General features: G+C 36.7%; 1 protein-coding gene across 1 annotated transcript; it reads right to left on the bottom strand.

Annotated features, from left to right (window-relative positions):
- On the bottom strand, window positions 1–26,445 carry LOC107564439 (uncharacterized). Its single transcript, XM_016249535.1, has 14 exons — window positions 26,297–26,445; window positions 24,789–24,947; window positions 21,632–21,811; window positions 21,306–21,439; window positions 20,990–21,107; window positions 16,062–16,151; window positions 13,842–13,922; window positions 13,634–13,730; window positions 11,377–11,465; window positions 6,102–6,204; window positions 5,488–5,497; window positions 3,555–4,211; window positions 2,612–3,418; window positions 1–909 (listed from the first exon to the last, which is right to left on the bottom strand). Exons 2-14 carry the CDS (start codon window positions 24,890–24,892, stop codon window positions 374–376), a joined length of 3,006 nt encoding a protein of 1,001 aa, XP_016105021.1. The 5' UTR covers window positions 24,893–24,947; window positions 26,297–26,445; the 3' UTR covers window positions 1–373.

Genomic DNA, 26,445 nt, shown 5'->3' with positions numbered 1-26,445 from the left:
ACAGCTTTTATTGTCTTAAATACAATGATGAATGTAAACCAGAACCACTAACACTCTACACTCTGTTCAAAACGTTTTAGAAGCGTCATCATTCAGAGACAAAAAGAGCAACAAGAAAATGCATTTTTGGTATTCTACAAAGATTCAAGCACCCATCAAGTAAACAATATAACTTAGAAAATTGCCCACATGCAAAATAACTGCACAGAGGTCATTATTCCAGTACCTGTACAAAATGTCAAGTGCCTTCGGTTAACTTAAGCTGGAACTTATGTCTTTCTCCCCAAAATAAATAAGCACTGAAAGGAAGAAAGGATGCAGTAATCTAAAGAGTCCTATCAAAACATTGGCTGTATTCCAGTCCACAGAGCCATCAGTGATGTGTCTCCAGCTCCACGATGGTCCACTCACCCTGTGGAGATGCAGCGTCCTCAGGAGAGAAGCTGGTCACAGTGATGCTGGTGGTGGAGTCCTCCAGTGGAGAAATAAGCTCAGCCCAGCGCTTAAATGTGTCCTTTTCATGATACAAGTAGTCCTGTTCATTCAAGCAGTCTCGAGACAAGGACAGCGTCTGCTTGATCAAGTACTGTGCAAGGTTTAAATCCTCTGGGACTGAGCTTATGATGCCCAGATCGGATTCTTGGTCAGACAGTAGCTGTCGCAGCAGACTCCAGTCGTTCTCTGCAAACTTACTGTCTTCATGGTCCACTTCATCTTTATTGTCCTCTGTCTCCACACCTTTACCCTCGTGATGTGCCTCCTCCTGTTGGGGATCATTGCTCCTGTCAGCATCCATGCTTTTTTCGAGGGCTTCTCCCAGGTCCATCTCGTAAATGGGGGACAGGGCTTTAGATGGCCGCCGGTCATGTGTGCAGGTTTGATCCAATGTGTCACAACCATCAAAGTCCCCTAAAAATAATTGACAATACTGCACAATGACCAAGTGTTTGTACGTGTGCTTTAAAAAAAAAAAAAAAACTGGAATTTTCTTGAAGACATGGGTTGTTTCTAGCTCCACATGATGTACAAAACCACCCCTAGTGCAACTGTGTCCTCCATGATGCAGTTAAAACAAGCTTGACATATTAATCCTTTTAAAGATTAAACAGATGAAAAAAAATATATACTTTGTCTTGGGCAGTTATCACTTTTCACTGTCATTAATCAAGATTTGATTCAATGACACGTGCATTACATTTAAGCACATGTGCAAATCCAAAGTTTTCCATGGAGCAACTCTTGACCGTCCATGTTATCCATGGAGCAACTTCTGAATTTAGGAAAAGGATGGACAGCTGCCATAAAGGTGATGCACAGAGGAAAGCCTACACTGAACGTGTCTCTTTTGTTCACAAGTGCTATAACAGTAAAAGGCATGTTTTGCCAGGCACTGTATCTCCAGCATAACCTACGTTTTGTTCACATAAAAAAGATATGAATTCTCTAGCTTTTTAGTTTATGTTTCTTAAGTCTTAACTTAAAGATACACTGAAAATATAAGGGCCATACTGGCAAAAGAGTGCTTATTGCTTTACTTGGCAAATGCAAGAAATGCTTTTTATAAAGATAAAACTCCAAAAAAAACATTAACAGTGATTGGTATCACGCAAGTGTGAAAAAAGAGAGACATGAGGAGAACCTTGAGATTGTTTTTCAAACACAACATACAGAAAAAAATTACTAGTTCTATAGAAATCTACAACATAAAAATCTAGAGTTGAGAAAATGGTTATTTACTACAGAACTACAAATGGTGTGATATATTGTGAATGAGAAATAAATTAAATATATAAAACACAAAAATGGATACAAACATAGATGGAGTTTAATAAATGAACAAAATCAATAACAAAACCCAGTATTAGCATGCAAGATTTCCTGGTTTGGTGACTTAACAGATGGAGCCTTAAAAAATAAAGACAACAAAACACTCAACATTGATATTGAGTATAAAAAAATATATAGGTCTAACACATTCAAAACAACATGGTCTCTGCAGAAGGTGTGGTCCTTTATGTGTATTATATTAAAAGGAAGCTTAGCTCACTATATATATATATATATATATAGATATATATATATATAGATATATATATCTTATGGAAAAGTCAACATATTGGCCTATGAGGAAGAAGCTTACTGTTCAGTATGGACAATGACAAACAAACAAAAACTACTGAGGACTTAAGTGCACTAGTACAACTGTGACTGCCCAGCCATGCCACATAACAGATGGTTTGACTCAGCATACTTCACCACACACAGATATATATTTTACTGTAAAAATTTTACTGTAAACATGTAAACTTGTTAGTTGAGTTATTTAGGGCATAGTGCCTCAGAGAAGGCATTTAGTTGTGTGTATAGCTTATTGAAATATTAGATTGCAAAGGATAGACATTTTAATAAGAGAATGAAAGGAAGGTGGGAAAGGAGGCAGTAGTGTGCTACTATCTAAATCAATGAGCTATCAAGATGTACCCCATTGAAGATGATTGGCGGTCAAAAGAATTGTCTGAATATTTATGCGGAATGGGTCAGGATGGGAGACTGTGAGTGGATGTTTCTGAGGCTGCAGTAGGGGGAGATGGGCTCTAACGTTATACATTACCTGCTGGAGAGTGTGCAGGTGAACTCGCAGTCAGCTGCGGCTCAGGTAAGTCTAGCCACAAGTCAGCTTTTCTGCTGTCTATATGTTTGGACTGGAGATTGCCATACTGTTCCGCAAGCCGGAGGTCCAGGTGACTAGGGCGCTCCTGAGCAGGAACATCACTGGCATCTTTGTTTTGCACAGGGGCATCTGATTGATTACATGCACTATCCTCCTGTGGAGATCCCCGGATCTCTGTCAGCAATACTGTGTGTTTGGGCTCCTGTTCATTTTCCTGGTGGTTGGAGATATGGTTGCCCCTCACTGTGTTTGTGGATTGCTGGGAGCAGTAGTCTGTTTTAGAATCGTGAGGTTCACTGTCAAAGACATTGCCATGTGTAAAGGAATCACTTGACTGATGTGTCGGAGTCGGGGCGCCTCCTTCTTCACATCCAAGTTCCTCACACTCATCCACCGAGAGTAAAACAGAGCGACGGAAGTTAGAAGCTGAATGGTACTCTGGTTGCTCATTCTCTTGCTCTGCAGGATCTTCAAATGCAAGGTTGACAATACCTTGAAACTGTGGCGGTGGTTCGGCAATCGGGGGAGCCATTCTCCTCGGTAACACCTCAACTTCCGATCTTTCATCTTCAGTCTCCTCCTCTTCTTCCTCAGAGGTGAAAAGCTGGTGGTCCTGTACACCCTTCAAGTATTTTAATGTAGTATCCATTTCACAAGGTTCCTTCTCCATTGGCACCTCATCCTTTCTAATCCAGGATCGTGGTCTTTGACGCCCTACCTCTTCTTCGCTTGTAGTCGTCTGATTTTCTGCTTAAACAGTTTTACTGGCTTTGGCTTTTCACAGTAAAACAAGGAAGTATATGTAGTAGAGTAGTAAACTTGAGATGTAGTAGAGTTTAATTAAGTGTGGTGTGAAGGTAATTATGAATCAAGGTAAATTTACCTGTCGGTGTACTGTGGCCATTCTTTTGTGGACTCCCAGCACTGTTGTCTGGTGAGGTGCTGCCAGAGTTAGATGGGGTATTCTGAGCAATGCTGACCAATTCCTGAGGCAGATCCTTCCCTGACATTGTGTCCTTCTTCAGTTTTCCTCCTTTAGTCTGGCCTGCCAAGAGATCAGACCCAGCAGAGGAAGACTTTGGCCTTGCTCCTGGGTTTGGCTTTCTGTCCAGCACCGTCTTCCTTGTGGGTGAACCACGGGCACCTGAAGCGGTGGAATTCTCCCGTGGAGCACCACCACCAGTGCCATTCAACACTGGTTTGACAGTAGACGTAGTCTTGGTTTTAGCTGGCATTTGAGTTGGCTTAACCTTATCATTTTTACTTCTGAGTGAGGCATTGTTACTAGCTTTTGTTTTCCCAGGAGCCGTGTGAGCTGTTGGCCCCAGAGCATCAGACTTCATGGTACCTGATGCTGCAGCTACAGATCTTGCAGGGGAAGCACGTGGACCCTGTGATACCTTAATAGGAGGATAAGAAGGGCTATCACATGGAGACGAAGTGCCCGAGAGGCATTTTGTAGGTTTCTGTTGCAGAAGGGAGAGAGACAGAGAGAGAACGAAAGACTGATGGCTTTGCTCATTGTTAATCAGATCAGCAACTCATTTGATACAGTAATCTCAGACATACAAGACCATAAAGCACAAAATCTTATGATCTTTGGATTAAAGGCAAAAAAGCACATTCTTAAAAAAATTTTTTTTTTAAACATTACCGAAGGACAGCTGTTTCCTTAGCCCAAGGTCTCTGTATCCATTTCACTTTGGTCATATTATTTTTCACCAAATAATGTTCTTTTTAGCAACATCATATGACCCCTTTAACGTTGTTGTGATGAGACAGCTCTCATCTAACAGCCTTTAAATTTCAGTTCAATCAGCTTGTCTTTCAGTAAAAGAAAACCTTACAAAATCAGAACTCACAGCAGAGCCTATGACAGTCACTTTATAAAGTGAAGGCTAATTTTAGATTACAGACAGCTTCAGTTTAATTAGAACATCCACACCTGCATAATCAACATTTGCCAAACATTTCCTCAATCACACACGTAAATACTTGCAGACTTGCCATCAGTCACAACCCCAATCAGTAAAAGTGGCAGTGCAGTTCTGCAGAGAACCACTGATTTCCTACTCCTTCAGCACAGATCTAGCCTTTGATCATCTCACAGCTTATCCAGAGCATTCTTTAAATCATTAGAAAAAACAAAAGATCTAGGCTTTCTTCCCAGCAATACAATTGAGCTCTGACTTCACTGCTCTCATTCCCAAAAACTAATTCATAGATCAAATAGCATCGGTGAAAGAATGCAGCTTAAGTGTTTGTGTTTGCATGGCGTATGCTTTGCATACCAGGTACTGCATTTGCATGCCTTAATATATGTGAGGGTAAGCAGAATGCAAGCACGACCATGACACCCAAAGCAATGCATAATTTATACTCTAACATATACTGTATATTTCCACTTGCAGAATACAACAACACAAAACCCATTGTATCTAATCGTGGACCCCATTCCCCAACCCCTCTGGAAATGCTTAATGTTTTGATGCAACTGTATTCTAGCTCTCAATGTTCAAAGCATCACAGGGTCATATTAAAGAGATCCACTCATTCATAGAATCCACTTTCCCTGCTTCCTCTGACACATGCTGATTGCACTGTTAGTGACTGCAAATTTCCTAGTGCAATCCAATTTGCATCACGACTGGAAATCAGGAGGGGGAAAACCCAGTGTTATACAACTACACTTGGCGGACTGCAGCTGCCAAAATTCTGGGTCTGTGTGTCTGTGTGTGTGCGTGAGAGAAATTTAGGGGACTGCCAGACTATGGGTTAAGTGAATGAGCTGTTTGTGGGCTTAACGCGCAACATACTCTGCACCATCTGGAAAAACATCATCATAAACACGGTCTCATTCATAGAATCCACTTTCCCTGCTTCCTCTGACACATGCTGATTGCACTGTTAGTGACTGCAAATTTCCTAATGCAATCCAATTTGCTTCAGCAGTGGTTTACATCACGACTGGAAATCAGGAGGGGGAAAACCCAGTGTTATACAACTACACTTGGCGGACTGCAGCTGCCAAAATTCTGGGTCTGTGTGTCTGTGTGTGTGCGTGAGAGAAATTTAGGGGACTGCCAGACTATGGGTTAAGTGAATGAGCTGTTTGTGGGCTTAACGCGCACACACACACACAAAGCCACTCAATCAAGTCCTCTAATTGTTCTTTAGTCAATAGCCATCCTCAAAACAAAGGCCACAGCTCATCTCAACAATGTCTTATTGTACTATAGGATGCAGACAGAAGCAGAAGGACAGTAAGGAATGAAGGGAAATATAGGTTGTTGTCTATGCTGTTTCCCACTAAAACATTGCTTGTAAACATACTGAATAATTCAGTATCATTAGATCTGTATAAAAACGAAGTCAAAGGAAAGTCCCCACCATAATAGAAAACAAATATATGTCTTTGAGTATTACAAACCATGTTTTTGGTGACAGTATTAAGGCAATCTCTCTGTAGTTCTGGAGGGAGGAGGGCAAAATTCCTTTCTGACCAGCACTTCACAAAGTGCTCAGCTACCCATCTGTGGATTGAAACACATCAATGAGCGTAAGCTTTTATTTTTTATTGCTTTCATTTTCAAGTACAAATAAGTAAAATTCAAAACGTACTTCCTGCACAATTCCTGCTAACCTACAAAAGTAATTTTGACCATTGTAGCTTAAAAAAATATATATAGTTCCTTCAAATTCCTTCATAATTTACCTAATTATGTGTCATTCCAACCCTGTAGTTTTGTATGTGTGTGTGTGTGTGTGTGTGTGTGTGTGTGTAGGTAACACAAAGGGAGACGGTTTGAAGAATGTCCAGTCTACTCCATACAACCAGTATGGCACAGTAATAATTTATTCTGTCAGACTTCAAAAAGCACAAAATTGTACCATAAAAGTGTTAAGGTTATTAGTAAAACTTCAGTTTCAGCATGTTCCTCACACAAAAGCTATCATACATCCTTAGAAAACTTGGAATATAGTGCACTAGTCATATGGAGTACTTTTGTAGCACTTTTATTGTTTTATTGTCTTTTTTTTGGCATCTTGTCAGCATAAATCTGTCAATATAAAAAAAAATCTGAAAATATTCATGCCAAACATCTGTTCAAACAAGAGAAGAAAATTTTTTTCAAACAAATGGCAAAACAACCAAAATCTTAAATCCTGATATGAATCATTTTAAATCATGACTGTGATAAACAATACCTAATAATTATTAGGTTTGTCATGCGTCACAATCCTCAAGATTACCGTAAAACAAATAACTAAACAGAAATGATTATATGTATATATCCAACTTTACACATACACAAACAGTATTACTTATAAAGCATTATATACTGATAACAAATCTCAACTGGTTGATAATTTATGTCAGTGCCAAATTTAAACTACTCTAACCTTCTAAATGTGAACTATATGAGGCATTTAGGTATTAAAAACATTAACATTATGAGTTTCTGTAAAGCTGCTTTGAAACTATGTGTATTGTCAAAAGCTCTATACAAATAACATTTTATTTCTGGAAGAGTTATCCCAATGATCTAGGTTAGTAGCACTAGGGCAGCAGGTTCAGCTGGCACTGAACTGAAAGCAGCAGTGCTGCGCTGATCTTATCATCAGATCACTGATGCTGTACTGAGAGCTTCTCATCATGATGCATGACTCTTCACCCTCCTACCCGCTGCGGAGGCAGCACCAACACATCACAGAAACAACACACACGCACACAGTCTCTCTCTTTCTATCTCTAAGACACTGGAAAAATCCCGACCTACATTCACACGCTTCTCTGAGCTGCTTTACCGCAGTGCGCTGAGTTTAGAGCAAAGGGAAGTAAATGACAGAGTTGACTAATTAAGTAATGGAGATGGTACTAAATTATTACAAGCCAAATATACATTTTTTCTGCTGTCCATGTTGTCAGTCAAAGAATCTTGGGACACATACTTATTAATATTTCTATCTATTTGTGTTACCCCTACAAATTTAGAGTAAAATCAAAGAGGAACGACTTTATTGAGAATTCTTTTTCATTGCCACCACAATCTAAAGATGAAAGAATTTTTTATTCAAATCAGTCTTTTTGTACTGCCTAGAGGTTCTTTTTTTACATACTTTTCACACACACACAAGAAATAAATAAATAAATACATAAAAATAGAAACTGATTAAGAACCCAGACTTGGCAAAGATGCAAGATCAAATCCATAAGGTGCTGGAGAAAGATTTTTGCTGGTTTGCATATGTTTTGAGGCATTGAGGAACAGAATTGGTTTTGTGCGAGCGAGTAAACAGAACTATATAAATCTACTTCTGTCTGGAGTCTTGCACATATATTTTACTACAAATGTAATTCAAATGAATACTTAAAAATAACTGTATCTGTATAAAAATAATATTTCTATCTATTTGTGTTACCCCTACAAATTTAGAGTAAAATCAAAGAGGAACGACTTTATTGAGAATTCTTTTTCATTGCCACCACAATCTAAAGATGAAAGAATTTTTTATTCAAATCAGTCTTTTTGTACTGCCTAGAGGTTCTTTTTTTACATACTTTTCACACACACACAATAAATAAATAAATAAATACATAAAAATAGAAACTGATTAAGAACCCAGACTTGGCAAAGATGCAAGATGAAATCCATAAGGTGCTGGAGAAAGATTTTTGCTGGTTTACATATGTTTTGAGGCATTGAGGAACAGAATTGGTTTTGTGCGAGCGAGTAAACAGAACTATATAAATCTACTTCTGTCTGGAGTCTTGCACATATATTTTACTACAAATGTAATTCAAATGAATACTTAAAAATAACTGTATCTGTATAAAAAATAACTGTAACAACAAAAAGTTCTGTACATTTTGATTGATTTTTAATTGATTAATTATTAACTGTTAAAATGTATTTTATGCAAAGGTGCAAATGTTAAAGATGTAATGACAAATGTTAATGTAGCAAACTGATGTAAGTGTAAGCACATTTATAACAACAGAGACAAAAAAAAATATTGATAAAGATTTGCCTACTCTTTTATAGGCAAAAGCCAGTCTCCATCTTTTTTTCTTTGGCTTAACAATTGTGCCCAACATTAACATTCGATGTGAAAATGGGTTTGATTTAAATGTTTAATAAATATCTGCAAAACTGACTGCATCCACATTTGGACAGAAGCATAACCTCAGAAATAGAAAGCATTTTGAAACGTGTATTATTTATTTAGTCATTTATTATTTAGTAATTAATTTGCACTGTACAGTATACACATACAGTATGACTCTTAATGGAGTAGTACAATCAGAAAAGTTTTTTAAAACCCATTATTTAAAGCAGTAGCCTTAGAAAACTTGGAATATAGTGCACTAGTCATATGGAGTACTTTTGTAGCACTTTTATTGTTTTATTGTCTTTTTTTTGGCATCTTGTCAGCATAAATCTGTCAATATAAAAAAAAATCTGAAAATATTCATGCCAAACATCTGTTCAAACAAGAGAAGAAAATTTTTTTCAAACAAATGGCAAAACAACCAAAATCTTAAATCCTGATATGAATCATTTTAAATCATGACTGTGATAAACAATACCTAATAATTATTAGGTTTGTCATGCGTCACAATCCTCAAGATTACCGTAAAACAAATAACTAAACAGAAATGATTATATGTATATATCCAACTTTACACATACACAAACAGTATTACTTATAAAGCATTATATACTGATAACAAATCTCAACTGGTTGATAATTTATGTCAGTGCCAAATTTAAACTACTCTAACCTTCTAAATGTGAACTATATGAGGCATTTAGGTATTAAAAACATTAACATTATGAGTTTCTGTAAAGCTGCTTTGAAACTATGTGTATTGTCAAAAGCTCTATACAAATAACATTTTATTTCTGGAAGAGTTATCCCAATGATCTAGGTTAGTAGCACTAGGGCAGCAGGTTCAGCTGGCACTGAACTGAAAGCAGCAGTGCTGCGCTGATCTTATCATCAGATCACTGATGCTGTACTGAGAGCTTCTCATCATGATGCATGACTCTTCACCCTCCTACCCGCTGCGGAGGCAGCACCAACACATCACAGAAACAACACACACGCACACAGTCTCTCTCTTTCTATCTCTAAGACACTGGAAAAATCCCAACCTACATTCACACGCTTCTCTGAGCTGCTTTACCGCAGTGCGCTGAGTTTAGAGCAAAGGGAAGTAAATGACAGAGTTGACTAATTAAGTAATGTAGATGGTACTAAATTATTACAAGCCAAATATACATTTTTTCTGCTGTCCATGTTGTCAGTCAAAGAATCTTGGGACACATACTTATTAATATTTCTATCTATTTGTGTTACCCCTACAAATTTAGAGTAAAATCAAAGAGGAACGACTTTATTGAGAATTCTTTTTCATTGCCACCACAATCTAAAGATGAAAGAATTTTTTATTCAAATCAGTCTTTTTGTACTGCCTAGAGGTTCTTTTTTTACATACTTTTCACACACACACAAGAAATAAATAAATAAATACATAAAAATAGAAACTGATTAAGAACCCAGACTTGGCAAAGATGCAAGATCAAATCCATAAGGTGCTGGAGAAAGATTTTTGCTGGTTTGCATATGTTTTGAGGCATTGAGGAACAGAATTGGTTTTGTGCGAGCGAGTAAACAGAACTATATAAATCTACTTCTGTCTGGAGTCTTGCACATATATTTTACTACAAATGTAATTCAAATGAATACTTAAAAATAACTGTATCTGTATAAAAAATAACTGTAACAACAAAAAGTTCTGTACATTTTGATTGATTTTTAATTGATTAATTATTAACTGTTAAAATGTATTTTATGCAAAGGTGCAAATGTTAAAGATGTAATGACAAATGTTAATGTAGCAAACTGATGTAAGTGTAAGCACATTTATAACAACAGAGACAAAAAAAAATATTGATAAAGATTTGCCTACTCTTTTATAGGCAAAAGCCAGTCTCCATCTTTTTTTCTTTGGCTTAACAATTGTGCCCAACATTAACATTCGATGTGAAAATGGGTTTGATTTAAATGTTTAATAAATATCTGCAAAACTGACTGCATCCACATTTGGACAGAAGCATAACCTCAGAAATAGAAAGCATTTTGAAACGTGTATTATTTATTTAGTCATTTATTATTTAGTAATTAATTTGCACTGTACAGTATACACATACAGTATGACTCTTAATGGAGTAGTACAATCAGAAAAGTTTTTTAAAACCCATTATTTAAAGCAGTAGCATCCACAGAAGTGCAAAAACTGTCTCACCTCACACAGGAGCAGTAGAGATCGTGCAGGCCTATAGAGTGGGTAATGGCGAGGCACTCCAGTATAGGTTTCTGAACCCCATCAACAGGCTACAGAAAATGAGAAGAAGGACTGACTCTTGATATTCACACCTCATCTTAGAAACTTTAGTGGATCAATAGCCTGAAACCTGTCATAAGCTAATATACAGTGTAGAGTTCAGCTGTCTGAGCTTGTGTTTAATTCCATTTTATACAACTTAAATCACAGTTAATCTGAAGAAATTCCTGAAAGCTACAAATTGCAAACTTTGGCATATTTGGATTTTTTTTTTTCAGAAAAGAAGGGAGAGTCATTTTAAAAACCATTATTTAAAGCAGTAGCATCCACAGAAGTGCAAAAACTGTCTCACCTCACACAGGAGCAGTAGAGATCGTGCAGGCCTATAGAGTGGGTAATGGCGAGGCACTCCAGTATAGGTTTCTGAACCCCATCAACAGGCTACAGAAAATGAGAAGAAGGACTGACTCTTGATATTCACACCTCATCTTAGAAACTTTAGTGGATCAATAGCCTGAAACCTGTCATAAGCTAATATACAGTGTAGAGTTCAGCTGTCTGAGCTTGTGTTTAATTCCATTTTATACAACATAAATCACAGTTAATCTGAAGAAATTCCTGAAAGCTACAAATTGCAAACTTTGGCATATTTGGATTTTTTTTTTAAATTGCTATCACAAAGCACCTGATTACCAGTAAATGATGGAGAAATACCTCTTTACAGGTTATTACAAATCATATAAGGGGAAAATTAAAGCCATTCTATTCTTTGTATGGTACAATTTTATGGTCAATGAAGTTTAACAAGTGAAATCACCCATGAGCGAATCACCGTCAATCACAGAAATATCAATGTGAACACTACAGGAAAAACTATATCTTGACACGCGTATCAGGCAAAAAGGAGATATTTGCAAAATGGAATCAAAAGCAATATTGTCTGTTCCACTGAATTATTTACATAATTATAGAATTAGGTGTTAACTGTTTAAAGATATGAGACTTGCATACGCCTTTGTCCTTTTAAAGTGTGAACAAAGTTGTTTTATTTAATTTGACTATATATTATATTGTGTTTGCATGTGTTTTGATGGAGTTTGTAAAAACAATATTTGTGCGAGTGAGATGAGAAAAGACCTCTGCTGCATGAATTGATTCTATGCGAGTTAATAGGAAATTGGCAACGTGTATTGTTTAAATAAATAAATAAAAAATGCATTATTTGCTATAAAATTAAGTGAATAACTGAATAAATGCTGTTTTCAATTAAATACTGTTTAAAGAATCCCAACAAAAATAGTTTTACAATTTCCACAAAAATATTAAGCAGCACAACATTGATAGGAATCAGCACTTAAGAATGATTTCTGAAGAATCATGTGATGCTGAAGACTGCTGTAATGGCTGCTGAAAATTCAGCTTTACCATCACGCATAAAGATATTTTACAATAAAATATTTTTACTGTATTTTTTATAAAATAACTGCAGCTTTGGTAAAAACAAGAGATTTGTTTCAAAAACATAAAAAAACAACAACCCCAAATTGAAAATCTTTGAATAGTATATTAAACGTATTATGCATTTCTGTAGTGGAAAGACTAAATTCTCCATATACCTTTAATCAAGTCTTTCCTATACTTAAACAGTCAAATTATTTTGAAAGAGGAGAGGGAGTAAACACATTCATCTTTCATCTCTGTGTAGGATGAAATTACTAACTGAAAGGACACAAATTAGCCTGGTCTTAAAGCTGGTCTTGAAAAGTGGGAGTGAGAATGAGAGACTCTGAAGCACAAACAAAACAGCTTTTCATGAATTGTGAGAGGGCTGTCAAACACTATGCTTCCTGACTTATGCTGCCTCCCACTACTACTTTTGTATCAGAGAGCTCATGACAATCTGCACTTGCTGTGTAAACATGGCGTGAGTCTGCTGCAGTGCTTCTATTCTAAGAGCTATACTTAAACAGTCAAATTATTTTGAAAGAGGAGAGGGAGTAAACACATTCATCTTTCATCTCTGTGTAGGATGAAATTACTAACTGAAAGGACACAAATTAGCCTGGTCTTAAAGCTGGTCTTGAAAAGTGGGAGTGAGAATGAGAGACTCTGAAGCACAAACAAAACAGCTTTTCATGAATTGTGAGAGGGCTGTCAAACACTATGCTTCCTGACTTATGCTGCCTCCCACTACTGCTTTTGTATCAGAGAGCTCATGACAATCTGCACTTGCTGTGTAAACATGGCGTGAGTCTGCTACAGTGCTTCTATTCTAAGACAAGTAGAAAAAAATGGCAAAATATGGCTGAAGAGAGAGATGTTACACCCATATCTGAGGAACTTAAATGGGAGGAATCCTCGTCTGGAGCCACACCAGAGGGATAGGGCCATGTGTTTTTGGCTGACAAATTAAATGCTCTACAAAAGCTGAATCAATGCCCAGACTTTACTCGCTCACAAATACAAATCACATAATGTGTTCCTAAAGGCTTATAAATGACACGATGATGGTGCTACCTGACAACAGACTCGCTGCTTAACAGGACTATTTTCGCTCCTCACCTCTAATAGACTAAATGTGTGTGTCGTGACCCCATCCTCTCTCTTACCTTGGGGAAAAAGCGGCAATAGTCCCGAGTCAGGACCATCTCGGCCATGTCTTTCAGCCCCTCCAGGCCCAGCATGTCTGCTGCTAACACAACCTGACTGAAATCAAAGGCAAACACACACATCTTGACATTTCTGCGAAGTCTCGCCATTGCATTTTTGCATTTATAACATTTGAAAAGAGGAAATGTCACTACAGAGGGTCTTTACCTGACATTTGTTCCTGGTGGGAAGTCTAGAATGGCACCATACATGAAATGAAGCAGAATCTCCATTTCATCTGGACCCAGACTGATTGAAAATAAAAAAATGAAAAAAAAAACATTCAGATTATATGGCATTTTACAAACTCAAGACTAGGCTAACATTTTATGATGAGACTTTATTTGTTAACATTACTTAATGCATTTCCTAATATTTTTTAATAACATGAATCTATCTTTGTTAATGTTACGTAGTAAAAAACTATGATTACTGAGGTAGTAAGATTACTAAGTTTAATAAATCCTGTACAAGTATTCAGGTTAATTATGTAGTTTGTAGTTAACTAACATTAAACAATTAGACCTTTTTATAAGTGTTAGCAAGATTCCTTTTTTCCCCCCCAGAATCTGCTGTTAAAGAAAGACCCCATTAAATTATTTGCAAAACACAATTTTTACTTCTGTGCTGATGTATTTCCTATTGAAAACGAAAGTTGAGGTGGACATATTTAGTTTATGTCACAGCATGGCAAAATCAAGATTCAACCATTGAGGATTTCTGGCCACCACCTACATCTTTACCTACTCTTGCAGACCAGCCAGAATCAGAGATCAAACTATCAGAACAAGCTCCAAAGATGAAGATCTTCTGATGAAGAGGGTTATAGTGTACTATCAATATTAATAAAAAGAAAAATAATTTTTTCAGTAAATTATCACAGAGCAACAAAATAGTATTATGCTATCCTGCTCTTTGACCGTTTACAGTAAAAGCTAAATGTGGTTTTAGAATAAAATCAGCTGTGATCTCATACATGGACTAAAATTCACAAAAGTCTCATATTAACACACATCATGGGTTGAACCGCCTAGCATGAAACATTACATAGTGTACAGATACAGACTGAGTTATGAATAATTGATAGCTGGTAGGCTGGAAGATCCTCATCAGGTAGAACGCCTGACTGAAAACTCACGCTGAACTCTGGGACATTGTGTGATCACACACATGACCTCTTAGCTTAAAGGAGACATATTATGCCCCTTTTTAGAATATGTAATATAAGTCTCTGGTGTCCCCAGAATGTGTCTGTGAAGTTTCAGCTCAAAATACTCCACAGATGATTTATTATATATAGAAGCAGAAACGCGCTGTTTTTCGTGGCCTGTCTCTTTAAATGCAAATGAGCTGCTGCTCCCCGCCCCCTTTTCCAGAATAGAGTTGTGCCATTACAGCTCGCACCTGCTAAAAAACATCTGTTTTGGTTCTGATTATCATGTTTATCGCACTGAAATCATGCGTTTTAAACCATATGAGTTTAAACTTCTGATATACGGTTTTCTGAGTGCACACTAAGTTCTCATTCACACACAAGTTTACGTTAAAAACACACGAGTTACAAAAAACAGTCGGTTATGTCTGTGAAGGTAAACAGCTGGGAAATAAATTGCATGTTTATTTTAGATCTGTGGCAGCAGAAATATACAGTTAATAAATCAATAAATCCACTGCTGTCTTGTCTCCTCTGATGCTGGGAATCTAAATAGTGTGCTCGTCTGTGCAGCCAAAGACAGAACAGTTAGCATGTTTTGCTCAAACTTTCTCCATGGCATTAGAACTAGTACACCGTTGTCACTTGCGAAAACACAATAACGGCGCTATGGGTGGAAACTTACAGATTAAGGGGCGGTAATATTATAATGAAATCCCTTTGCCACGTCACCAAGGGAGCGAAATCAGACGCTCTCGTTTTTTCAGACGCTTGCAGAAAAAGGCTTACCAAAACAAAGTTACTGGGTTAATCTTTTTCACGTTTCCTTTGTTGGTAGATGCACCAGGGACCTGATTATAGCATTTAAAACCTGGAAAAGTCAGATTTTCATGATATGTCACTTTTAACTGGAGATCAAAGCCGTTTGTGAAGATAAGTGGTCATCAACTGTTGTTAAAGTGGCCTGCAGTATCAAGGTTAATATATATGGTAAGCAAAAAACATTAATAGGTGCCCTGAACCTCAAGAGTTTCTAGTGAGAGAAATCGGTAAAAGAGGGACTGACAAGAGCTACATAGAGTTTATCATAATAATTGGCTGGCTGTACAGTACCCTTTACGCATACTTTCCCTTCTAAGCATGACAAAGTATTTGATATGTGTATTTGTACTATTGTATTTGTGTGTATTTTGCAATCATATATCCCATGTTGATGGGTGTCCTGCATAACCTACCCCTGCAGAGTGATACACTGACGCAAACTCTCCATCCAGCTCCCACACAGCATTGCTCGGAAATACTCTGAGCGCGCACATAGAATGGCCCTGTGGGAAAGGAGAAACACACATACACACACAGACAAACAACGTCAGCTTCCCCTATCACTCACACACGCTTCACACCACATTACTTCGGCTCGATATTTGTAAAGCAGCCCCAGGACATGTATGTGCATATGTGTATTATTCACTGACTGATATGCTTGGGAATGTAGGTAAAAAAAAATCAAGAAAATAAAGAAGACCGCATGAAATTGGGGAAGGGAGATGTAATGGTTTATTTAAGAATTATTTTAGAAAATGATGATGACTGTGGCTCTGACTTAAAACCTAGAGCTGATTAACTAGGTTTTAGCATTGTCCTGAAGATAAAGAAACAGAAAATTCATTTAAAAATCTAGTTCTAAACAAATGCTCCAAGTTCTTAGAAATGTACTATTTTATATGTTTGTGGACTTCATATGGGTTTGAAAAACTTTTACTGTATACCATTTTCAAATATTATTAAGCAGTTTTGTTAAAATATATTTCTATTATGACAACATGACAAGATGGTTTGGAAATGACAACATTAATGTATTTGGTCTTTGCGGAACTGATCTGCTATGCTGTAGAGCAAGTACTGCCAATACATACACAGACATGCTGCAAGAATGTGAGACACACTGATAGCATACATGAAATTACCCATAGCAGATCTACACAAGTGGAGCTGGGGGAGGTGGAGGGTTTCTGAAAGCACACTGCAACACTTCCTTACAGCAAACACTAAACCAATTTTTTTAAATGTTGATTAACAAGCTCACTGACTGCAGATGCAACAGAGACCAATCAGTTAGTGCCTTGTAGTGGATGATATGATAGCTAGCAGACTGCATTAAAGACGCGCCACCTAGAGTTTCATAACCCAACTAGATATTTTTAAATAAAAAATAAGAAAAGATTATGCTTAATATAACTATATGTTAGAGGTGTAACGGTACACATATTTTCACCCAAAAATTTTTGTATGGGTACACGTGTGTGCCAAAAGAATAAAGTATTGTTTGAACCACTGCATGTGAGGAACTTCTCTGTGTGCATAATATAACGTGTCTGAAAAATAGCGCACACAGACCAGCTGCAGGCTTCAATATTAGATGTGCTTTATATTATATTAATGCATTTGAATTGTATTTTTCTCAGCGCACAACTTACATCCTATGGCTGTATATTGTATACCTGTAAATGTTACAAATTCATGCATGCATTTCAATTTTGCAAAAAGGCCCATCCTGACAGCAAGCAAATCTTTGAATAAATAAAAAAGTATAGTTTTTTTTTACCCCCACTGTACCAAACCATAACAAAAACTGGGGCACATACTGAACCTTAATTTTTGTGTATATGCAAAATTTGTTCAGCAAAAATGCTAACAAATTGCCAAATGTTAAAAAATTCTAATGTTATAAATTTAAGAGGTGTATTCCAGTCATTTTAATGTGTATTCAAGCATAAATGACATTTTTTAGGTACTTTTTAATAAGTGAATAGATCCAGACAAAAAAAATTATCTTTGACACATTTCCCTATGAGTAATTTTCACATTTTCTTTGCGATCAAGTGTGCATTTTTTTGTACTGTTCATGAAGAATAGCATAAACTATTCATAAAAACGGTTAATCTAACCAGTTTATGAGGCAACAGGCTTGTGTTATCAAACTGCATTTCCCATCATCCTCTACAGCAGCACATGAACGATAAAATAAAAAGATAATGCATAAATTACACACTTAATGCACAACCTTTGCTCTTCATTTGTTGCACCAAATCATAATTACGATTTCTGAAGCCATAAGTAGAAACTTCGCTGAAGGCAGAATTACATACAGCTGGTGACACTTCATATGCTCTACAATCTCTCTTTTGTCCCACATCTTCTTCTCCCTCCCAGTCCTCCTTTATCTCTCTCTCAGCCACCAGCCCTATTATTCTCCATCTGTCATAAACATTCACTATAAATAGATTCTTTTTTTCTAATGTGTCACTAGCTCCTGGTCTCCTCTCAGAACAAACTGCAGCTTTTACAGTGATGACTGAGGGAGGCTAAAAAGAACACTTACAAAAAAAAGTCTAAATTTTTTTTGCCTTGGTCAATTTTGTTCTCACTTGATGAATAGATTGTGGCAGCGATGGATCTATTTCAGAGGAAGCGTCTCCAATTGTTGTCCATTTCGTTCATTTGTCAGACAGCCCTCAGATGCACACTCCACTCTATTGCTTTTTCACAGCTTGATATCCATTCCAGTAAAATGATCAAACAAAATCCCACTATTCACACAAATTCGTAGAACTGCTATTGTGGAACTGCTATTTACTGGTTACATTTAGGCAGATTAGAAGCCTGAAAGTGTCATACTCAAAGAGAAAATATTACCATTGGACCAATGGTAGCAGCCCTATTATTCTCCATCTGTCATAAACATTCACTATAAATAGATTCTTTTTTTCTAATGTGTCACTAGCTCCTGGTCTCCTCTCAGAACAAACTGCAGCTTTTACAGTGATGACTGAGGGAGGCTAAAAAGAACACTTACAAAAAAAAGTCTACATTTTTTTTGCCTTGGTCAATTTTGTTCTCACTTGATGAATAGATTGTGGCAGCGATGGATCTATTTCAGAGGAAGCGTCTCCAATTGTTGTCCATTTCGTTCATTTGTCAGACAGCCCTCAGATGCACACTCCACTCTATTGCTTTTTCACAGCTTGATATCCATTCCAGTAAAATGATAAAACAAAATCCCACTATTCACACAAATTCGTAGAACTGCTATTGTGGAACTGCTATTTACTGGTTACATTTAGGCAGATTAGAAGCCTGAAAGTGTCATACTCAAAGAGAAAATATTACCATTGGACCAATGGTAATCAAACTGTATTTAACTGACGATACACACATTTATCCACTGACCTACAAAATTCAGCGACAGTCAATGGCTGTTAATGACACTGACAAATGGGATATGTCATAAGTTTAACTGACTAATTACATTTATTATTCCCTCTAAAATAATTTAATGTTGTTTTATGTATATATTATGTATATATATATATATATATATATTTGTACAATGGTCTATTTAATATTCATAAGATAGCCATGCATGAAGGTTAAGCACTTTAAATGGGTAATAAGATTTATTGCTCCCTCTAAAATATTTTAATGTTATTTTATGTAAAAAAAAGGGAAAAAAAGAATAACACTTAATTTCCCTCCCAAAATTGTCATTTAAATGATTTTTGGACATTTCTAATTAAAATGTTATCATTTCATTTTCAGATTAGAGAAATCCATATTATTAATTAATCTACTTTAAAGCATAATTTTAAATTATTTGTACAAGTTCCATTTAATATTCATAAGCTAGCCATGCGTGAAGTTCCACGAGTACATCTGTGCAAACCAACCCCAAACTGTCCCCACTAATTATTTAAAACAAAGTTATGCTAATGTACCTGCTTTACAGTGAATTACAGCTGATTATATAGCATTTCATTCTGTGTGTGTCCGCAAGAGGCACATATGTGTGTCATGAAAGATCATCCTCATGGGAGATGTATGGACAGATGAGGGAGGGTTGATGAAAGTGAATGGGAGATGAGACAGGGATTATCAGTGCTGGTTCGGTGTGTGTATCCTGCAGTGAGCCTGACAGATCTGCAGCAGTCACCTCAGGTCTGACATACTGATCAGGACTGCAGACGTCTTTCTCCATCCATACAACCCAAACCTGCAGAGATGCTGCTCCCGGCTGATGATGAGGGAGAGCCTGTTGCTATAGTAACAGGTCATGGTAACTGCTCTAACCTCTGCAGCACCAAACAAAGGTGCTAACGAAATACTCAATGACAGAAAACTACACAGTTTTAACAGTGTTGTAATTCATCTTCAGAACATGACCTGCGTTGTACATGCATATCATTAGAGATTAATCACTACAGATTAGTGTGTTGTATGCAAAATATGATGTTTTGTATATTGGTTTTCAATGCTAGATTAGATTCACGTAGTAAAACCATTTTTTTTCTGATTAGTTTCGCCTTTACTGCTTCATGAAGGAGAAAACTGTAATTCTGCCACCTTCTGGGCATTTATGATTTAGCAACATAAACTGCCCTCACTGAAGTCAGACCGTCCAGCACTGATTGAAAATGAGGGATGCACAGGACCAGGTATCGGCTGATATTAGAGATTTTTTTTTCAGTCACTGTCTTCCAAGCTCTGTGCGCAACTCAAATACTCCGCTCTCACTCTGTTGTCAGTTAATGTGAAGCATGAACTTGCGCCTCGACTTTTTTGTCAATTCAAATGACATCACTATGGTTACAGTGGATAGTTCCTATTGCACAAAAATTGAATACATCCCATTGCACAAAAATCCTATTCACCAAATTTTGGATTTTACTGATGTTATCAAGGACTTTTCAGTATCTAAAGTCATGTCATTTGAATTTATTCGTACATTAGCACAAATTGAAATGTCTATGAATTGACTAATGGCCTAGTAGCATTTTTACTTCGGGTAGGGAGGCCTACTGCAATGCTGTAGCCCAGGGACCTCTGGTTATCTAAAGGCACCCCTGCTTGAGCTGCATGAACTTGTGTGAAAACCTGACCTTTTTTCCACTGTAAGGTTACATATTTGCTTATTTGATTACTGGCCTATAAATCTTAAATATTTCTTCATTATTTCAAGCCATAATTTTGTTTAATTTTTGTCCATAATTTCAGAACTTCTTTTTTTACAAATTTAAATGAAAATGAATACCAGATTTACAAGCAGATACAAGCAAATGACTAAATGTATGCAAGAGCTTCAGAAAGCTGATCGTGATTATTTTACCTGTGTGCTGAAAAGACTCTATCTGCCACCTGGATGCTGATGTCAGACATATCAGCCCTCTGAAACAGAGCCAAAAGATCTGCCCCAAGCCCTGATGCTGGCTCTAAATGCTCTGAACCTGACAAACAAACAAAAATTAAGCAGAATGAGTGACACGGCCACAGCATGTAATGGTGGCTCTTACTTTTCACATCCAGACATTAGCACCAATGCAGCTCCAGTGGGCAGAACATATCAGTAAATAGTAATATGATTTCGGGATCAAATCAGTAATGAAAAGAAAAATATAAACTGTCTCTGGAAAAGGTGTCCTTACCTGGGTCAGAGCTGACCTTAGCGTCAACATCATGGCCGTCTGCAGCAGTGCCATTCACAACTAGCGAGTGGCCGTTGTGTATATTTAAGGCACTATTCTCCTTCACCAGGCACTTGTCTTCTGTGTACACTTTTCTGTTACAGAAAGCGCAACATGTAATATTTTACTAAACACATGTAGCTCAAGTCTTTCACAGACTGGTACAAGACTGATCCATGGATTTATTTTACATTTTTAAAAGAAGAAAAACACCTTTAATTTTAATGCAATTAATAATAGTAATAATCAAGTTGGTGTAGAGAAATATAGGAAATTCCATTATGTACTGTATAAAGTCCTTGAGGGCTGCAGGTTCAATCCCCTGCAGGTGAATGACAGGTGTAGTTGCTTCGGTTCCATGCAGGAGGTGAGGAGCTCGGGCCAGCAGCACCGCCCTGTGGGCCTTCAGCCGAACAGCAGAACCCCCACACAGAGTGACGTCAGTCTCCTGCTCCTCCTGCAGCAGCCTGTTAGAGAACAAGATCTTCATCAAAATAACATAAAACCAAATGCAGCAGTTCCTTTACTGGAATAACATTTAGTCAGCACCCCTTGCTATTTTGCCTCAATCAGCAAAACACTGCTGAGAGATTTTTTAATGCTACTTATTAAGGGTGTATTAGGGGTGAAAATGCAAGTAAAATAGGCAAAAATAATGTAGCCTAGTGGTTCAAAATCTGGGCTTAAAACCAAAATTCTTAATCTAACACTAACAATTTCACTAGAATTGCTGTATAAACAGACATACATTTATATTCTAAGGTTCTATAGTGTTACGGAAGCCTGTTTCCTCCTGAGTTTCAAATATGAAAAAGTCACACTATAAGATATAAAGTTGAAATTATGAAATAATTTTCAATTATGAGAAGTAAGAGATAAAGTCACTCCGTGAGACACAAAGTCACAATTGTAAGATATAAAGCTGCAATTACCTTTTTTATTATTTTTGGTACTAGCCATAAACAGGCTTCTACAGTACTGCAGCATATAAAGTCCAAGAAAGAGGAAAGGAAAACTATTATTAAGTATCACATATACCGGAGGTACTAAATCTCTCCCTTCAACTTCACATCCACATCAACATCACTGTCAGCATCGTTTTGGCATCTTCTGCTGCAGTGCGACTAATCTAGGTGACCCAGAATCCTAAGTTGCCCTAGGCCTTCATGCTGGGTGTTGGTGTGACTGCAGTCCTCTCTCCTCTGATGTAAGCTTAGAGAGATGAAGTGGAGAAGGGAGTTGCACTAAAACTGCTGTTCCATCAGTAGTAATTACAGCACCGAGTGTGATGCCACAAGCTTACAGATGGCAAAAGTCTACAGTGAACTTCAGTTTGGAATGAAAAAGGGTACCTTTCAACAGTTGGGAATCACTGAAAACATGTTTGCTTTCTTCTTTCAAGACAAGTGGTGCATGGAACAGTCTTCTTCACTCAAAAGAACAATAGTATGGGTTGTACCAATATTACAGTTCTGGCCAATACTGATAATTTAGTTGATAATAATTGTATTATTATGGGCAATAACTAATAAATGGCGAATATTACAGTTCAAATACTATTTTGTCAAAATAAATTAAAAATAAAAAACACTGAAAACTAAAATCATTTTAACTGCTAAGTGAATTTAGGCATCACAACAATGTAATGTGCAGTGTGGAAAAAAAAAAATATTCACGATGAGATTACAAATCAACAATGCTTAAATTATTAGTAATAATTTAATTATTAGGGGTTCTAAAATTTAAATTAATTGAGTGTCAGATGACAGCAAAGGTAATATAAATCTAAAAATAGAGGAAATGAGCATGCACAATTTAAAGGGGTCATATGATGTGATTTATATTTTTCCTTTTCTTTAGTGTGGATGCTATACATGCTATTTGTGCATGTATAAGATCTGCAGAGTTACAGATCTCAAAGTCTCCCACAAAAGGATTTATTCTATCTAAAAGAGAAGGCTGATCCAGACCGGGCTAAAACGCCTCATTCAAACACGCCCCCACATCTCTACGTCACGATGTGGAAATATTTGCGTAATGCCGCCCAAATGTTCATGCAAAGAAAGAAGGCATGGTTTCAGGAACCGCAGTAGTGTTGATGCACCCATGTCAGGTATACGCTGTGTGTTTCAGTGTGAAAGCAAAAGCACTTTATTTGGCCTTCCGAAAGCAGATGCAATGAGGAATCATTGGTTAAGATTTATTTACAACAGAACAGCACAACCTAGATGTTCGATTTTGTGCAACGCATTTTATGGACGACAGTTTTGTGAACCTAGGAGAGTAGCCTACAAGGCTGGCTGTGCAAAGGCTATCTCTAAAAAAAAATGGGTCAATTCCGACTTTGCTATGACAATCTGGCGCTTATTCTGAATCAGCTACTGTAAGTATGTTTTCTTAATAGTTTAATTATTTGATATTGACTGTTCAAATGCGGAGTTTTGCGCCGTGTAGAGTATCGAGTCGTGTGTGTGTGTGTGTGTGTGTGTGTGTGTGCCTGAGAGAGAGACAGGGTCACATCACAGTGGAGTCAGCTTTCTTAACCGTGGCTTGTGTACTGCAAATACATACGAGCATCACCACTGTGTCTGTCACACAACTCTGTTCCCCTTTCGGGCTTGAACTGATGGTAAAACTAAGGACATTATTTACCGTCTTTACATTTATGTTGATAGCTGAAGAAGAAGCTCGCGATTATGGTAAGGGGCATTACATTTCCGATGAGTACTTGTAGTGTTCGGCCAATCACAATGCACTGGGTCAGCTGGCCAATCAGAGCAGACTGTGCTTGTCGGAAGGAGGGGCTTTGTAGAAAACAATGCGTTTGAGAGAGGCGGGGCATAGAGGAACTACATCAATGAACAGTATTTGAAAAATGATGTGTTTTTTGAACATTAAAGCATGTCAACATATTCTGTTACACCAAATACACAAAATAATGATCTTTAAAATAGCATCATATGACCCCTTTAATATTCAATAACGAAATCGAAATCCAATCCGATGACGAAAAATATCAACATCAATAGAGAAATAAGTAAATAAATCTAATATCAGATGTGTGGTACTGACATATTCTATTGAATATCTATTTTTCCTTAAATGCTGTCTTTTTTAATGCTACACTGGTGAACAGAATTATTTATTTAAAATAATGTCCTAATAAAAAAATGTCTTAATAAATATTTTTAATAAAAACGTCTCTCTTTTTTAAAATTCCAAACTTTCAATTCGCAGACTGCATGTACACATAAAGCAAAAGCTCACAGTTTGCATATTAGGGAGCGGCATGAGCTGTAAACATTACAGCAGGTTGGCGTGATTTGACTACACTGGTTTATAAGGGTGCATCATATAACAACAATGATATTCCAGGCTCTGAAAACTTCAGACAAGATTTGAAAAAGAATAGCAAAGGTCTTTCATGTTAAAGGTGCTAATTACCGGTTAAGATCTCTTGACAGAGCATTTGCCAATCGCTTCTTCAGCTGATTTCTGCATTTGCGCTCTTTAGCTTGGAACTCCCTGGCAGTCTCAGTGGACGACATGTTATTGCCAAACTGCCGAGCCCATACATCAGCACATTTCTGTGATGATAAACATCTGATGAGAGAAACAGGAAACCACATCTTTACTATATTTATTATACAACAATAAATCATGATGATCACAAATTTACTATTTAATTATGCTTTTGTCAAAAGTGTCCTATTAGTACATTTATAACAAAAACAGTCAGTGTGGTCCATCAGTATGGGCTTTGTTTTAATAGTTCATTTTGTCTTTATTTCGTTTTAGTCCATATAGGACAAAAAAATTATTCCAGTGTGAAATGTACAGCAATATATATCCACTGGGAAGAACTCTATAAAATAAATATAACATATAATATACATAATCTTTTAATTATTTTGTATTTATTTGTACAATTACGTTTTATGTACAAAAGAAATGCTATCAATATTGCTGTCATTATATGTATTATTTTTATTATTATATGTTATTATGGAAATGAAAAATGAGGAGGGTCAGATTATTTTTTATTTTATTATATAAACCAACACCATATTACCCCAAAATCCACTTGAATGTTAATGAAGGTTATGATTAGATCTTAATTCTAGACATGATGTGGAAAAAAACCTTTAACAGATGAAATATAGTTTTAAGAGGTAAACTTATAAGACATTATTTATACTATCTCTCTCTCTCTCTCTAGTATACAATATATTCAATTAAGTAATATTTATATGAAACAATATTTAAAATTCCATCTAAAATGAATTTGAAACAGTGTATTAACCCTTGCCCGGGCTTTTAGAACTGACACACTTCTGCTAAACAGGGTTAAGTTACCCAGTCAGATCTTTGAACACACAAATAAGTTAAACATGGCAATGAGCATGCATTTTAATAATAAAGTAAATGATTTATTATTAAAGGGTAGACTCATCTGGCTTATTTGCTTTTAAGAGACAAATAAAAGTCTTGCGAATGTTATAAAGCTTAGATAAACAAATCTGATCTCCATTCATTCAATGTTCATGTCACTTTAGCATGGTTAGCATTCACACCTTTGAATTACCATATCAGAGAGCAATCAAAACAAGCCTGCTTGAATAAACAAGTCATAAAATAATAATATTTACACAAAATCTCTCCAAATATTCCACACTGTTGTGCTAGATGTTTTAATAAATGGGTGTGAAAGTGCATTGATTGATCCAGAATACTAGCCATTAGCCTTTAAACTGTCATCATTAACCAAAAAGAGATATTTCTATTATTTATACCTATACGTTCATCTACATTTACGTTACTTACAAAAAGAGGAATATTCATATCGCCCTGCAAAGGATAAAACCAGACCACTGAGGCACAAAGACATTTCAAAAGCATCCGTGAGGCTGTCGTGTTGTCAATAACAACTGGATGAGGAGATTTAACGTTACCTCACGCACTGAACACCGCCGCGTCCTCAAAGTTAAACATCCACATCTGCGTGATTCCGATAGCGAAAGTCAATTTTAGCAGTCCACGCGAAACTACAACTAACACAACCTTCACAGTTTACGTGGGGAGGGTTGGCTGGGAGTTGAGA

Source organism: Sinocyclocheilus grahami, unplaced genomic scaffold (genome assembly GCF_001515645.1).
Source record: "Sinocyclocheilus grahami isolate Dianchi unplaced genomic scaffold, SAMN03320097.WGS_v1.1 scaffold934.1, whole genome shotgun sequence".
Lineage (NCBI taxonomy): Eukaryota > Metazoa > Chordata > Actinopteri > Cypriniformes > Cyprinidae > Sinocyclocheilus > Sinocyclocheilus grahami.
The sequence above is the reverse complement of the archived record's forward strand: the minus strand, read 5'-3'. Positions and strand labels throughout refer to the sequence as shown.

Excerpts from the sequence above, each read along its gene's own strand:
- LOC107564439 (XM_016249535.1), bottom strand. The coding sequence starts at position 24,892 with ATGTCGTCCACTGAGACTGCCAGGGAGTTCCAAGCTAAAGAGCGCAAA. Across the intron at positions 21,812-24,788 it reads CTGTCAAGAGATCTTAACCG|GCTGCTGCAGGAGGAGCAGG; the intron begins GTAATTAGCACC and ends GTTCTCTAACAG. Across the intron at positions 13,923-16,061 it reads CAGTGTATCACTCTGCAGGG|TCTGGGTCCAGATGAAATGG; the intron begins GTAGGTTATGCA and ends ATTTTCAATCAG.